General features: G+C 39.8%; 1 protein-coding gene across 14 annotated transcripts in view; it reads right to left on the bottom strand.

Moving 5' to 3' along the window:
- Cbfa2t2 (CBFA2/RUNX1 partner transcriptional co-repressor 2) overlaps nt 1–17,391 on the bottom strand; it is a 134,954-nt gene that overhangs the window by 38,790 nt on the left and 78,773 nt on the right. For 13 of the 14 annotated variants that reach the window (XM_087188878.1, XM_021246784.2, XM_087188880.1 and 10 more), the window contains 3 exons: nt 11,095–11,238; nt 8,485–8,726; nt 900–989 (listed from right to left, as the gene is read on the bottom strand). In XM_087188878.1, coding sequence (XP_087045004.1) covers nt 900–989; nt 8,485–8,726; nt 11,095–11,212 — 450 coding nt within the window. In that variant the 5' untranslated portion in view covers nt 11,213–11,238. The remainder of the gene's footprint in view (nt 1–899; nt 990–8,484; nt 8,727–11,094; nt 11,239–17,391) is intronic. The other variant, XM_021246785.2, reaches the window with a different exon arrangement.

The following is a 17,391-nucleotide window of genomic DNA, read 5'->3' as shown; positions in this document are numbered from 1 at the left end:
ATGTCTAAGAGTGAAATTTTAAAATAAAGTTGGTTTTGTTTTTTTTTTTTAGTACCGGGGATCGAACTTGGGTCCTTGCACTTGCAAAGCAGGCGGCGAAACCACTGAGCTAAATCCCTGGCAATAAAGTTGTTTTTTAAAGAAGAAAAAAAGGGAAACAAAGCTTTTGCATATAGGGAGGGGAAGGGGGCTTGAGGGAAGAGAGATGGGAAAAAAAGAAGAGGCAGGATATACAGGTGCAAATTCCCTATGATGAGTGTTATCATTATGTATATCTAAAATGTACTAATAAATGTTTTGCTTCAAAGAAATAAAGTTTTTGAAAGACCCACATTCCATATGAATATAACACTGCCTCACTTATCAAGCAAAAGCAATGATTTAGAACAGTGTCCCCAAAAGTTATGTTCCAGGGAACAGTAATTCCCCAGGACATTATGAAGACTAGACTAAATGAGGCTTGGGGAGACACAAATACATATTGCCCAGTCAAATCCTTTCACCTCAGGGTAAGTCCAAACCTCAGAGGCCTCTCCTTTGTTGACAGATAGCACACACTCTTCTCTCTCTGGTCATATTCAAAAGATTTAGTGGCCAGCAATCTCTTCAGCCGTCACCTACCCCCCACAACCCCCGCCCATTCACCTCTTCCTCTGGAACCACTTGTCCTTGCAGGCATTACCAACAGTGCACACAGAACCCAACTCAAGGCTTCTGCAATTTCCTCAAACACGAGGCTTAGTTGTAAACTATACTCACATCTCTTTACCAGTCCAAAATAAAATAAACACATAAGAAGGTGGCAAGCTGCCCTGATTTTGATCACATTAACAGGGATCAGTAGAACACTTCAGGAAATACTGAAGATAAATTACATTCAGTAGCTCTCACAGAATTACCTTGAGAAATGGAATCACAAAAGGACGAAGAGGAAAATTTGTGGCCTCTTGGAGCTTGCAATGGAATTCTTCAATTGTCACTGTTGAGTTCTGTAAAGATAAACAAGGTTACTCAACTTGCAAAATTGGACACTGACCCACACGGTGATGAATACTTTTAATCCTAAGGAAAATGATAGTTCCAAGGATATGATCATGAACACTGATCCCACTCAAAGCTGAGCAGAATTGTTTCCTTAATGACAGAAATTTCACCTCCTTGATTCTCATCTCCACACTTCTAATCCCACTCCCTGTCCCACTATGTCCACCTGTGTTACAGAACAGGCTGCCCAGGGCCAGGGATTTAGCTCAGTGGCCCAGCACCTGCCTGGAAAGTGCCAGGTCCTAAGTTCAGTCCTTGGGATCAAAAAAAAAAAAAAAAAAAAGCGGCTGCCAAAATCTTCTCCACAAGAAGTTCAGAAGCAAAGAACAATAAGTAGCTTCTGCCTTCAAGTGCTGAGTGTAAATATCAAACTAAGCCAAAACAGGCAAAGCACTGTCAGTCAGTTTTTATTATCCCAGAAAAGTTACTAATATTTCCCATGTATTTTCTCAAAAGTCTAGACTTTCAAATAAAAATGAATCTCAGCTAAGGGAAATAAGCAAAAATAATTTTCTTCAAAGTTTATAAAGTATTTTTATTTTAATTTCCTAAAACAATAAACTAAAATAAAAAGCAAAAACTTAAGCATTTATGTGGGGTGTTACTGGGGATTCAATGGAGGGCCTTTACATTCAGCTACATCCTCAGCCTTTTTTATGTTTTGAGACAGGGTCTTGCTAAATTGCCCAGGCTGGGCTCAAACCTTCAATCAGCCTCCTAGAGTGCTGGGATCACATGTGTACATTACCACCTAGTTTATCTGAACTCTTTTTTGTTTGTTCATTTTGGTTTTTTGGAGACATGATTTCACTATGTAGGTGAGACTGGCATTGAACTCATTATGTAGCCCAGGCTGGCATCAAACTCACAACAATCTTCCTGCCTTAGCCTCCCAAGTGCTGGGATTACAGGCATGTACACTATGCCTGGCAAGTATACCCAATTCAACCATGTTAAATAAAAATGTTTAAACACTTTATCTTATTTCACAACAAAATTCTTTTCAATGTCTTAAAAAAAATTTTTTTTAAATTCTTTAAACCGTGTACTTATTTGAAGTACATGACATTTGCAAATTCTGTCAAATTAATCTGTAATATTACTAGTCAGGAATAAAAAGAAGCCTCTAATCAAGGGAGAAAGGTGGCTTATTAACACAGTTTTACTGGAGATTCCTGGGTGGAGTATGGTGGTTACTGTCTAAAAGTTTCTGCCTCACTTGGTTGCTCCTTTCCTGTTTTTTGGGCTAGACAGAGGCATTTTAAATTGTGCTCACTGGTGTTTCCAAGGTACCAGTTTCTGCACACTCCAATCCAGGATATAAATAAAAACAAAACTGAGGTAACTCACTACTATGATGTTCCTTGGGTCCTATGGTTGTCAGTGAACCCATTGTCTTCTTTCTACCTTTGAGAGTCTTCTTATTGTTTATTATATTATGTTTTGTTTTAAAAAACATTTTAATTTGGGGGGGGGGCACCAGGGACGGAACTCGGGCCCTTGCGCTTACAAGGCAGGCAGCAGAACCACTGAGCTAAATCCCTGGCCCAAATCATTTTAATTTTTATTAGTCCATGTCTGGAGTACATGATTATATTACACTGTGGATTTTTAAAATATACACAAGGGCCCAGGATTTAGCTCAGTGGCTCCGCCACCTGCCTCAAAAGTGCAAGGTCCTGAGTTCAATCCCTGGTACCAAAAAAACTGGGCCCCCCCAAAAAAAACATTGGCTAAATAAATTTAGGATGCTTCACTAGCCCTTGGATTAAAATATACACAAAATATCCAGGGCATCTCACTGTACTTACCAGGAGAAATAAAAGAGAGAAGTATACCTTTTTTGTCTTGCCTCTGAAACAGAAAATGACTTAATTCTTAATAACTACATAAAATTCCATTAAACAGATGAAATTTACAAAGGATATTAAAGACATTTAGTGGGTTCAATTTTCTTAATTGTAAATTATGTGGAAATAATTATCTTTTCAGGGGAGGAAGAGAAAAGGCATTGGGAATGGAACTCAAGGCCTTACACGTGGTAAGCAAGCAAGCTACGTGCACAACCCTAAACTCATTATCTATTTTTGAGGGGGGCCACTGAGATAGAGTCTCATTATGTAGTTCAGACTGGCCTCAAACTCTTAGCAATCCTCCTGTCTCACCCTCCCCAAAACTGAACTGATTATCTTAATGGATGATTTTGTTTATTATTTTCTTAGGATGAATTTGAAAAAAATGAAACTGGTGAGTCAAAAGAACTATTAAGTTTAAGGGATCTGAAATACTGTCCAACTATCTCCCAAATTATATTCTACAAATAAGGAGACATATACTAAGCTTGCAGTAGAAAACTGCCATGCTTGGTCCTTAGTATAGTTAGGGAGTACCAACACCTACCTCTTATACACTGGAGACACAGACTACAGATAAGTGAACTTCAGCTACTCAACTGTGTCTTTTAAAAACTGGGCTAATGGAATTTTCATCACCTGCAAAGACTGGTTCCACTTACATTTTCCTACCAAAATAGTACTAATATTTACTGTAATAAAACATGAAGATAAGTTCTTGATTTACACAAATTTAACACAGTGAACATGTTAATTATCCTTCTAATGGGAATTTTATTTCTCTCTGTTTATATTTTATTTTCTTAGACTGAATAAAAAAAGTGAACATCCTTATCCACTTCCTGATCTCAGAAGGAAACCATTCCAATTTCACCAGTAAGCATGAGAATTACAATAGGTTTTTTGTTTATATATAACCATCATCAGGTTAAAGAAGTTCTTGCTTCCTTCTTTGCATGTTTTTTTCCCTTCAAAAATTATGAGGCAGGAAGATCACTGTAAATTTGAGGTCAGGCTGGACTACATAGTGAATTCAAGGCCAGCCTGAAATGCATAGCAAGACCTTGTCTTATAAAAAAAAGCAGCATTGGGCTGGGGATTTAGCTCAGTGGTTCCACTGCCTGCCCTGCAAGCGCAAAGACCCAAGTTCTATCCCCGGTACCAAAAAAAAAGAATGTGAAAAAAAAAGCAGCATTACAGTCAACAAATATTTTTTTTCCTCTGTGCCTTCTGCAAACCTATAGTTTCAATAGCAATGTTTTTCATTTTGTTTTGTTTTGTTTTCTTGGGTACCTGGGATTGAACACCAGACCTTGCGCTTGTAAGGCAGGGAGCGGCACCACTGAGCTAAATCCCCCAATAGTAGTATTAATGAAAATAAGAGCAGGTTAAAATATTGATTGGCATAACACTTCGGGAAACTGTATGGTCTTACATACTAAATGTGCATATAAGAATGCTCTATGAAACCGCAATTTCATTGCTATGTGTATTGCATACATGTCCAAGAATGTTTATAGGAACATTATTTGTTTTTTTGGTACCGGGGATCGAACTTGGGTCCTTGCACTTTTGATGCAGGCGGTGTAACTACTGAGCTAAATCCCCAGCTCCCAGGAACATTATTTGTAATGGTGCCTGCACAGAAAAAGAGTTAACAGAACAGACATAAAACTGCTTCTAAAAGGCCTGCTCGTAAGGTTGAGCCATTAGCTGGCATCTGTCAGTAGGAAACTGGATGATAAGTGGTTTCCCTGATACAAAGTCCCTAACATGGGCTGGGAATTTAGCTCAGTGGTTTCACCACATGCTGGGCAAGCGCAAAGAACTGAGTTCGATCCTAGGTACCAAAAAACCCCCAAAAAACCCCCACAAAGTCCCTAACAGAAAAGTCAGAAGCAGCCAAAGTGTCCAATGATGAATAAACAGATACAAAATGTAATGTGTATGTACAATAAAATATAATTTAGTCTTAAAAAGAAGGAAATTTTGACATATGTTACAACCTGGATGAATCATGAAATTATGGCTTGGAAAAAATTTGTACACACATAGTGAAAAGGCAGAGCAACCCTAAAGTCCATCAATAGATGACTAAATTAAGTAAAATGTAGTATATCTGTGTAATGGAATGTTATTACTCAAACTTAAAAAGGAAGTAGCCAGGAGTGGCTGTGCGCACCTGTAATCTAGGACTCTGGAGGGTGAGGCAGGAAGATCACAAATTCAAGATCAGCCTGTGCAATTTAGCAATGCAGTGAGACCTTGTCTTAAAAAAGGAGGGGACTGGGGAGGTAGGTCAGCTCAAAGGCCCTAAATTTAATTCCAAGAACAACAACAACAACAACAACAAAAAGAAAAGAAAATGAAGAAGAAAAAGGAGGAAATACTGACATACTACCACAGGGATAAACCTTGAAGACATGTTCAGTGAAATAAGCTCATTACAAAAAGCAAATACTGTATGATTCTACTTATGAGGCACCTGGAATGGTCAAATGCATTTTCTACAGAAAATGGTAGAATGGTAGTGCCAACAGTTTGAGGGAGGAGGGAATGAACAGTTTTTTTGTTTGTTTTATTTTTTGCGGTACCAGGAATTGAACTCAGGACCCTGTGCTTGCCAGGCAGGTGCAGTGCCACTGAGCTACCACCCTGGCCCTGAATGGAATAGTTTTAGAACTGTAAAATGAAGAGAGTTCTGGAGATGGATGATAGTGATGGTTGCATAATAATATGAATGTCCTTAATGTCACTGAACTGTAAACCTAAACACTGTTAAAATGATAAATGTCATGTTGTATGTATACTCTACCATAATCTTTAGTCTTCTTTTTTTTGGAACCAGGGATCGAACTTGGGACCTTGCACTTGCGTGGCAGGCGCCGGAACCACTGAGCTAAATCCCTGGCCCTCTATGATAATCTTTTAAAAAGCAATCCTTAGTCTGTGACGCTCTTAGGTACTAGGTATACAATGGTAAATAGGACGGCTTATATGAAAATACATTATACAAAATACCACTTAAAAAATGAAACACCACTGAATCCTTAATAGGTTAAAGTTAAGATGGTATTTTAAGTGTGGCCGTTTTTTGTTTTTTGAGGCAGGGTCTCCTTATGTACTTCAGGCTGGCATTGAAGTCACAGGTATCCTCCTGCCTTATCCTCAAGAATGCTGGAATTACAGGTGCGAATGACCACTCAGCATTTTTTTTTTCTTTTTGAGACAGGGTCCTGTTGTATACTTTGGGGTGGCCTCAAACTCACAGCAATCCTCCTGCCTCAGCCTCCCAAGTGCTAGGACTACAGGGGTGTGTCATCATGCCTGGACCTTTTTTTTTGGTGGTGGCCATTTAAAATACTGATGTATGGGGCATGGTGGTGCATGCCTGCAATCTTAGGACTTACTTGGGAGGCTGAGGAAGGAGGATTGCAGCAAGTTTGAGGCCAGCCTGGACTACATAGTGAGTTCAAAGCCAGCCTGAACTATATAGTAAGACCTTCTCAAAACAAAGGAAAATACTGAAATAACTATGGTGGTGCATGCCTCTTAATGTCCCAGCCCTCTGAGAGACTGAGCCAGGAGCACTGCAAGTTTTGAGTCCTGCCTCAGCAACTTAAAACAACCCTATCTCAACATAAAAAAGGTTGGGGATACTGCTCAGTGTGAAGGCCGTAGGCTTGATCCTCCAGTACCACCAAATAAATAAATAAACAGGCCTTGAGCACAGTCTAAGAGGCTTCTCTTGACAGAAACACTGTGCACATGTTGCTGTATTTTCCTTGCTGGGGAGAGTGCATTCTGCGTGAATGGCCATGAAAGAAAGACGGTAAAAGAAAGTCTGTACACCGATTCCTCCAGACTCTGCCTGTGTCTTTTTTCTTTATGATCTGGCTATATATCCTTACTATACCTTTGTAATTAACTTTAGTTATAAGTACAACTATATGTCAAGTCTTGTGACTCCTTCTAACAAATCTCCAAATATGGGGAGGTGTCAGGGACTCTGATATTGCCCTAAAAACAAATAATTCAAATGTCAATCAAGGAATAAAAAGTATGCAAGCCTGTAAATCCAGCACTCTGTGAGGCTGAGGCAAGAGGATCATAAGTTTGAGTCCAATTTGGGCAACTTAGCAAAAAACTGTTTCAAAATTAAAAACAAAAAAAAGTTGAGGAATGTAGCTCAGTGCAGAGACCCAGGATTCAAACTCCATGAGTGTGGGGAGTTGGGCAAATAAGTTCTTACTATCATTATGAAAATAGTTTTGAACCTTTGGATACCTAGTAAGGATCCTGGGGAATCCCAGCAGTCCCTGGAATTATACTTGGAGAATGTGACTTGAAGGACTGATGCTGTGATTCTTCTTTTTAAAACATACAGGAGAGGGCCGAGGATTTAGCTCAGTGGTTTTGCCGCCTGCTGCGCAAGCTCAAGAACCTGAGTTCGATCCCTGGTACCAACCAACCAACAAACAAACATATAGGAGATAACACGCAAGAAGGACATGGAGTGGTTTTACAGAGATAAATTTTTTTTTTTTTTTGGTACTGGCGATCAAAATCAGAACCTTACACTTGCCAGGCAGGCGCACTGCCACTGAGCTAAATCCCCAGCCTGGGATAAATCTTGAAGCAGCTGATGTACAAATACTAAGAACTAGCAGCACTTCCTTTATAAACCCAGTCAAATCGCACTTAATTGTCAGTATCAGAAAGCCACTCATTTCACAGGCTCAGGACAATCAGTATAGAAAGAAAAAATATGTATATCTGGAAAATTCCAAAGAGGAGGTAGAAAGGGGAGGGGAAGTAAAAAGAATTAAAATGTGTTATGTACATGTATAACTCCCTATGATGAATGTAATGATTATGTACTGCAAACATTTACTAATAAAAATTTTAAAAAGAAATAAAATTCTAAAGAATACATGAGGAGCTAAACAATGTAATCCCTTTGATACTAGACCGTGAAACTTGTAATTTCAAAAATTACTGTTTTGAAAATTAAACTCTCTACGCCTCTATTTTCTTCGGTTTGGAAATAGTATGGCAGGCACTGAATATATTAAATTACAAAAACCCTTGTATTAACTTGGTTGTACCTCAGCAGGCCTACTGAAACCAGTTTTAAGACAAACCCAAAGCTACTTATTAAACAGAAAGGTAAGTGTTATGCATTTTGTTTCTTCGATAAACACTGTTATGAAATCTACAATTCCAGCTTTATACAAATTATAACTAAACCACTCCATAGAATTTGCCTCATTACTATACAGTGGTATTTCAGTTCACAAACACTTTTGTTTGCGAATAATTTGGTTTGCAAACAGAAGCATTTGGCAAAACTCTGTTTTTGTTTGGGAACTCTGCATTGGATGACAAACACGACCGTGGCGCCATGGCGAACTTTCCTGCATAAACATGATTGTGCCCATCTTTTCCAGAATTGTGGAATGAATTAAGTTTGTGAACCAAGGTTCCACTGCACTTTGGAAGTGAGCGGAAATATCTACAATTTCTCTGCCAGTTATGGATCTGAGAGCTGTCAGGCAATGGCTGACAACAGTGATGTGGTACTTACCACCAGTGCTAAGACAAGTGTCCGAACCTTCTCTCCAATCTCAGGTGAGATGTCATTGCCAAACTGCTGCAGAGTGGTAAGAAACCGCTTCAACTTGCTGAGTTGTCGAGCACCACAAGTGGCTGGCAACTGCTGATTTGTTAGTGCTGATGATGTGGAAGAGGCAGGACCATTGCTGAATCTCTGTGGTGGGGATGGTGCACCATTCAGGTTAGGAGGAGAATGGTTGATGCCATTACTTACTAAAAGAAAATCAAAGTGAGAGACTCAGTTTAAGTGCAGAACACAAGGGGCCTTTTGTTAACTTCTTTTTGTGTTCTCCTTTACTGTAAAGCACACACTAAAAGACCATGTTAAAACCCTTTGTTTCTGTCCTTAGATGGCTGTACAGTGAGACACACTGTCAGGTAAAAAATTGTAACAGAATAACATACAAATGTTAAAACAGAAATGTAATCTGGGTGTGACGGTGCATGTCTGTAATCCCAGCACTCTGGGAGGTGAGGGAGATTGATCAAAACTTCAAACTCAGGCTGGGGATACTGGTGTGCACCTGCTGAGCCAGGGGGATCTCTGTGAGTTCAAGGCCAGCCCAGGTGACAGAGTGAGTTCAAAGCCTGAAATACAAATAGAGACCCTGTCTCAAAAGAATTGGGGATAAAAAAAAATAAAAAATAAAAAGACTTGGGGATATAATTCAGTGCCAAGGACTTGGGTTCAATCCCAAGTACTGGAAAAGGAGAAAAGTCTAAAACTAAAACAAAAACAAAACCCAAACACTTTAACTAGCAATGTGTGAGTGTTTGAGTTGCTCCATATGTCCTCACCAAAACTTGGTATTTCATTCTGAACATTCTGGTATTACAGTGGGTTTTAGTTTGCATTTCCTTGATTGCCAGAGAGTGAGACTCCCATTAGATATTTATTGGCTAATGTACTTGTTACAGACTGTATTGTGTCCCCTCAAAAACTGCTATGTTGGGCTGGAGATTTAGCTCAGTGGTTCCGCTGCCTGCCTTGCAAGCCTAAGGACCCGAGTTCGATCCCCAGAACCAAAAAAAAAAAACCTGCTATGTTGAAGTCCTAAACTTCTGTACCTCAGATTTTAACTGTATTTGAGATAGGGAACTGAAAGAGTCACAAAGGTTAGAGAAGGTGATGTTAGTGGAGCCTAGCCCATAGGACTGGTGTTCTTGCAAGCAGAGGGATCGCTTTTGCACAAAGCAAAGGCCATGTGGGGGCACAGAAGAAGACAGCCATCCACAGCCCAAGAAGAAGAAACTTGCCTGCCCTTTCATCTTTAACTTCTACCCAGCTGAAAGGTAAGAAAATAAACAGGACACTCAGTGACATAGCCCCAGGAAAGTTATACTATTACATTCTCTTTTGTAAAGGGCATTATGAGAGTCCTGGAACATTTTTAGAAGTAGTTCTACAATTTCATGAAATTTACTTTGAATCCTATAAATCAATGTAATTTAAATTCATCAGGTATGGTGGCACAAGCCTATAATCCCAGCAATCTAAGAGGCTGAGGCAGGAAGACCACAACATGCAGCCCAGCCTGGTCAACCCAGTGACTTTTAGAAAGACACTGTCTCAAATACCCAGTACTACAATTAAAAAAAAAAAGTTAGAATCAAAGAAGTAAAAAAAAAAAAAAATTACCAGCCAAAGAGTAGGAAAATATTTAAAACACTATTTTTCCAAATATCAAAGATAATTACAATTTACAGAAAGAATAAGCAAGCTTTGTGTGTGTGTGTGTGTGTGTGTGTGTGTGTGTGTGTGTGTGTGGTCTGGGGCATTGAACTCAGGGCCTTTGCACTAAACTATACCCCCAACTCTTTCTATTTTGTACTTTTTTTTTGGTACCAGGGATCAAACTCAGGACCTTGTGCTTGCGAGACAGGCGCCCGATCTATTTTATACTTTGATATATCGTCTTGCCAGGCAGACCTAGTGCATTCCTGGATGCTAAAGCAGGAGGAATGCAAGTTCCAGCCAAGCCAGGGCAATTTATTGACTCAGAGACCCTGTCATAAAATGAAAAATAAAGAGGGCTGGAGCTGGGCATAGTGGTGCATGCCTATAATCCTAGTACTCTGGAGGCTGAGGCAGGAGGATCTCTGTGAGCTTGAGGCCAGCCTGGGTATATAAAGAGTTCAAGGCCAGCCTGAACTACATAGCAAGACTTTGTCGCTCTCTTTCTTTTTTTTTTTTGGTGCCAGGGATCGAACTTGGGTTCTTGCGCTTGCGAGGCAGGCGGTCAAACCACTGAGCTAAATCCCCAGCCCTAGCAAGACTCTGTCTCAAGAAAACAAAACAAACACCAAAAAGACTGGAGATGTAGCTCAGTGCAAAGAACCTGGGTTAACTCCCTGGTACAGGGGAAAAAATGGGGAGGGGGGTCCTCGCTCTTCTAAATCATCCAAGCGAGTGATCTTCATGCCTCAGCCTCCCAGAATGCTGGAATTATAGGCATTTACCCCAAAGTCTGGTAATAGCATTTGAAAATGTTGACTAGTGCATGTGGAAGGTATAATGGAAATCAGTCACAGATCCAAATGTCACTCTGAACCATAAGCCCAAGTAATTAAGAGCTCTCACATGCTGTAGGAGTAAAGGACACTGGCCTCGGTCCTCCAGGATTTATTGGTGGGAGGGGTGGCATGATGGGTGGTGAAGATCTTGACGGTATCTTTACTTCCACAGGCGATCCAGGCATTGCTGGGACCCTTTTCTCAGAAACAACTACAGAGAAGAAAAGGAGGTCAGAGTTTCCTATAAAACAATAAAAGTAGCAAAATCAATTTGAAATACCAACAGATTGTCCTGAAGAACTAAGAGGTTAAGAGCATGCTTAGTACAGTGATTGGAATGTTTGCTCCCAAAAAGATATGTTCCCTATTTGGGAAAAGGATCTTTGAAGATGTAACTAAAGTAAGGCTTTTCAGAGGGGAAGATCATGCTGGATTATCTGGATGGGCTCCAAAACCTATCTGAATGGCATCATTAAAGAGAAGAGACACATCTACAGAGGGAAATGGATGTGAAGAAAATGACAGAGAAACAACCATGTGATGTGATAATAAAGGCAGAGATGGGAGCAATAAATCTACAAACCAAGGACTGCCAAGGAATTGTTAACCACCACCAGAAGCTAGAAGACAGCCATGAAACCAATTTCTCCCTCTAAGGGTCCCAAGAAGTAGTCAGCTCTGCCGATACCTTGATTTTGATTTTAGATTTCTGATCTCCTAAACTGTGAGCAAATAAATTTCTGTTGTCATGAGCCACCCAGTATGGATTACTCTGTCAACCCTAGCATTGCAATAAGGGAAGGACAGGGGATGATGTGAACTGAAAGTAGTGATTTGGAGAAAAGACAACAGGTTAGAAGCTTGACTTACCTCAAATGCATTCTTTCTTGACTTGAGAAAAAGAACTAATATAGGAACTATCTAATCCAGCAGGCTTCAACAAAACAAAACAACAAATACACAAGGCTACAATTGCATGATACAGAAATAGAATCATAATCAGTTGTATATAAAATACTACTATAATGAAATAGTATATATGCCAACTACACTAGGAAAAAAGATGGAGTCAATATCTTTAACATCTGGCATATAAATATCACCTATGATATATTACTTTAAAAAAGATGAAAAGTGGGCCGGGGATTTAGCTCAGTGGTTCCAGTGCCTGCCTCGCAAGCACAAGGACCTGAGTTCATTCCCCAGTACCAAAAAAAAAAAAAGATGAAAAGTAGAGCTGATTCTAAACTATATACAGGCTATTTCACTCATGTGGCTAATTCACAACAAGCAGCTGTTTGATAACTTTAAAGGGCAACAAGCCAGGGATGGTGGCATACACCTGTAATTCCAGCACTAAGGAAGATGAGGCAGGAGGATTGCTGCAAGGCCAGCCTATGCTACATAGTGAGTTCAAGGCCAACCTGAACTGCATAGTGAGACCCTGTCTTTAAAAGTGTGTGTGTGGGGCTGGGGATTTAGCTCAGTGGTTTTGCTGCCTGCTGTGCGAGCGCAAGGACCCGAGTTCGATCTCTGGTACCAAAAAAAAAAAAAAAAAAAAAGTGTGTGGGGGGGGCACAAAATTCCAGAGAGAAATTAGATTAATTTAAAATTAGGTTTTGGTTCACATGAATTTTTTAAAAATGCTAATATACAGTGCCAGGGATTTAGCTCAGTGGTGCTGTGCCTGCCTAACAAGCACAAGGTCCTGAGTTCGATCCCCAGTACAAAAAGAAAAAAAAAGCTTATATATATCTTTAAGAAGTTTGTTTTTCATTGGACTGGATGGTAACTACCACCATCACCTATAGTCCTAGCTACTCACTGCAATAAGGGAGGAGGATTTCTTAGCTCTAGGAGTTTAAGGCCAGCCTGGGCAACATGGCTGGCCTCAAACTTGGATTTCTCCTGCCTCAGCCTCCCAAACATTTGGATTACATGTGTGTGCCATCACACCTGGACTAAAAAAAAAAAATTAAGTAGTTTTGCCCCAAAGGGGATTTCTTAAAAACTTGGTTGATAATAGGTTAGTCACCTTTAAACTGAATTATATTTTTCTCAGTAATTAGAAAATTTTCATTTAAGTACCACATATTCAATCTCCAGTAACTGCTGAATTCAAGTGAAAATGCAAGGGAATGGGCAGCAAAGGTTCAAATGTGAATGTTCGGTCAAAGCTTGCTTTCTGAGAGAGACAGATATAAAGATGAAACACCAGAGCGTTCATTTATGATACAACTGGGCACACCTTTGCACATTCATGGGACCCTTTCTAATGAGAAAAATGTTCCCAAATATTATCTTTATGCTTTGGTCTTTTTTTGGTACAAGGGATCGAACTCGGGACCTTGAGGATGCAAGGTAGGCAGCAGAATCACTGAGCCCCATTATGCTTTAGTCTTCAATGAATAAAGAAAGTCAAGGAAGCCGAGTTTCCAGCCCACAAATCCTAGTACAGAAACAGGTAGTATTCTGAGGACCACATGGGCAGCGCTGCCAGCTCTTGTCCTCTGTTAAGGGTATTTTCTTTGTGAAATTGATGGTCATCTTGTCTGATTAGTGGACTGAAAAAAAAGCTGTTGCGCTCGCCTTTTTGTCCCTGACAGTGTTTTCTCAATGGCCTTCAGAGAACATTTGACACATTTCCAGCTCTTCCATCTGGGGCCCAGCTTTCTGGAGAGGGTGGGAGAGAAGGGAAGGAAGGAATTGACAGTTGTCTTGTACTGTTTGTGTTGTGTACATTATGCAACAACCTAGTGGGAGCTTTTCTTTAGCCCACCTGCCTTTAAAGCAAGAACACCAAAGGCCTGAGGAGAGCTTAGCAGTGAGATGTGTTTTAACATTCAGCACTTGGCAGGATAAAACTGGAGGAGTTCAGCTGCAACACTGAACTATATGCTGTTTCCAACGGAAAGCTGAAAGAAGGCAAAATCCAGCCTCAAGAATACTGTTTACAAGGCCAGGGATTTAGCTCAGTGGTTCCACCACCTGCCTCACAAGCACAAGGCCCTGAGTTCGATCCCTGGTACCAAAAAAAAAAAAAAAAGAATACTGTTTACAGATTACTACCCAGCTCCTGCACTCTTCACTGCCCACAAACCCTCAACACTAGCCATGCTCCACATATTTCAAGCAACAATAAAGCAGGAAAAAGTGGAGTGATGGAGACTGAGAGATTTAGTATGAATCTTTGTCCTGTTTCTTATGACCTATGTGGATTTTAGAAAATCATTTCTCCTTTCCGGCCTCTTTTTTCTTTGGTCTAGGCCTAATTTTTCAACAGGTATAGTGAGTGATAATAAGAACTACCTGGTAGGAAAGACAAGGATAAAAGATAATGCCTAGACATGTTAGAGATAAAGAAGGTATTTAGTGAACAGTAATGATAATTATAATACAGGAATATTAATTAGTGTCAAGTTCTGGATCTGCTGTTTAAATAGACATGTGACTATGTTTAAGTTAATATTAACCTTTCCTGTGGAAAATGAGTATACCACTAACAATTTATCCACTTAACTTCAGATATATCATATGTAATGATCCAAAAATCAACAGTTACAAATGCCCACTTAAAGCACCAACTGCAATATAAGGTGTTATTTTTGTTAGAAGCTGTGTGATATGAATGTACTTCAAAGGGTGGGGAAGCTACTCAAGTTGTGTACAATTTGACAAATTCAACAGATGCTCAGATGATGGATAAGGAGTATGTGCCACAGAAGAAGGCTATGACATGCCTTTATACCATCACTGTTATGGTGACCTTTTTGATTTTGGGGGGCGGGGGGAGAACACAGTCTCACCAAGGCTGGTCCTTAAACTCACTATGTAGACCAGGCTGGCCTCAAGCTTGCAGTGATCCTCCTGCCTCAGCCTCTTGAGTGCTGGGATTATAGGTATATGCCACCAAGTCTAGCTCCTTTCTTAATTTTTATGAAACTGGTATTTAAGTGTTATTTCTAGCTGGATCCTGAACCACATCTTGAACACTTTAAAGAAGAAAATCTTTTCCCTCGAGTGTGATTTGAGCCCATAAAAACCACTTTTTGAACTATCAAACATCTGTAATGTCTTGGGTCATAGGGACTGAAGCATACACAGCTCAGTGGTAGGGTACTTGCCCAGTACGCATGATGATGAGTTGGATCTCCAGCACCATAAAACAAAAATCAAAAACAAAACCCAAAACCCAAAAATTCCCAGTATTTGGTCACAGAAAATCAAAACATTCCTTAGTTTTATCATAAAGTTTCAACTCAATTCTAAATACAGATTCATTCAAAGTCACTGAGAATGAGGGCCAGGGATTTAGCTCAGTGGCACAGTGCCTGCCTCCCAGTGCAAGGTCCTGAGTTCAATCCCCAGTACCAAAAAATGAAGTCAATGAGTTTGAATATACAGTATGGAGAGATATAAAAATAAAACACAGGTATGCCAATATTCTTTTTTTTTCTTTTATTTATTTTTTACTTAAATTCTTTTATTGGTACATTTTAGGTATACAATACATTTACATTTATCTTTGGGTGTTTGTACCTGTACATGATGTATCTTGGTTCTTATTTTTTCCCCATTATCTGTGCATCCTTCACCCCTCCACCCTTCCCTATTTACATAGACTTTGTTTCCATTTTTTTTTCTTTTCTCATAATTTTTCCTTTCCATTCTTTCCTTTCCTCATCTCCTCCCACCACCCCTACCCTTCTGGACCTTTTCCTATTTCAAGGAACATTCATTTTCAAAATGAATGATGCTTCAACACCTACCCGCACAAAGCTAAACAACTGGATGAACCAATGTGGAAAAGTATGTCCAAATAATGAAATTACCTCTTCATGCAATACTGCAATATGCTAAGCATGTCACAAAAATAGAAAACTGATGAAAGAGAAAATAAACAGTTCTCTGTGACTAGTATTGATTTTTTTTCCCATACAAGCAAACATGATGCTAAAAGATAGAACCATTTTTTAGCTGCGAAAGAAAGCAACAGTGAACATTTATATTGATAAACATCCCAGACAAGTGCTATTTGAGAACAATCCTCTATGATAAATTGTCCACAAATGAGGGCATTTACAAGTTGCTTTTTTTCTAAAGTTTTAAAAACTTACTATGAGGGTGGCAAAAGAAAGGTAAAGAACAGAAGTGTAATTACAAGATTTAAAAAGAATGCAATTAGCCAGGAGTGATGGTACACACTTGTAATCCTAGTCCTTGGGAGGCTGAGGCAGGAGGATTGCTCTAAATTCGAGGCCTGCCTGGCCTACAAAGTGAGTTCCAGGCCAGCTTGAATTACACAGTGAGATCCTGTCTCAAAAAACAAACAAACACACAAACCAACAAAAAGCAAGAGAGAAAAAGAGAAAGAGAGGAAGAAAGGAAAGAAGGCAGGCAGGCAGGCAGGCAGGCAGGCAATTATGTGAGGGGAAAGGGCTACCCTCAAACAACTAGAAAGAAGGAAAACATCCAGGTCTGCACACAGGCACCACGCTTAGGCAAATGACTCTGAGCTTGAAGTGAAGGATGCTCTACTACTTACTAGTTGTGTGACAATGGCTCCCCCCACCTGCCCCATGGGATAATAGTTTTAATAAGGGGCAACCTCAAAGGGTGCCAAAGTGAATGTAACAATGGCAAGTACACAACAGACACTCTATATGTAAATTTTACTTGAATCAAATTAAAAATTCACTAGACACACCCTGTGTGGCAGCACAAGCAGCCACTCTGGTGGCTGAGGCAGGAGGATTGCTGTGAATTCAAGGCCAGCCTAAACTGCACGGTGAGACCCAGTCTCAAAAAAACCAAAAAATTGGGGGGAGGGAATCACTGGCTACAATGAGAAAAATGGTGAGAATAAAACGCAGCAAGTTTACTTATAAAATTTGAGATGGTGGTAGCCTAATGTAGAATATAATTAGGAATCGAAAGGGTTGGGGGAGGAGTGGGATGGGGTGGTATTTAAAAGATATTTCAAATTAGAAAACAGGATTCAGAAGGACCCGAGTTTAATCCCTGGTACCAAAAAAAATTTAAAAAAAAGAAAACAGGATTGGTGATTGATGACATGTGGAGAATAAGGGAAAAGCACTATTCAGGATAACACCTAGAATTATAGACAGAGAGAGGACACTAGGGGGAGATTAAGTTAGAGGAGAGAAATGCTAAATTCAGAGCAGAACATATTTTTTTTCCCCTGGAGGTACTGAGGATTCAACCCAGGGCCTTGGCATTGAGCTACATCCCTGGCCCATTTCTTATTTTGACTTTTTTTTTTTTGGTACTGGGGATCGAATTCCTGTCCTTATGCTTGTGAGGCAGGCAGCGGAACCACTGAGCTAAATCTCCAGCCCCCATT

This window comes from Heterocephalus glaber, unplaced genomic scaffold (assembly GCF_053883595.1).
Source record: "Heterocephalus glaber isolate CG9 unplaced genomic scaffold, H.glaber_assembly_v1.0 deba00001532, whole genome shotgun sequence".
In the NCBI taxonomy this organism is placed as follows: Eukaryota; Metazoa; Chordata; class Mammalia; order Rodentia; family Bathyergidae; genus Heterocephalus; species Heterocephalus glaber.
Note: the sequence above shows the minus strand (reverse complement) of the source record. Positions and strands in the feature narration are given on the sequence as shown.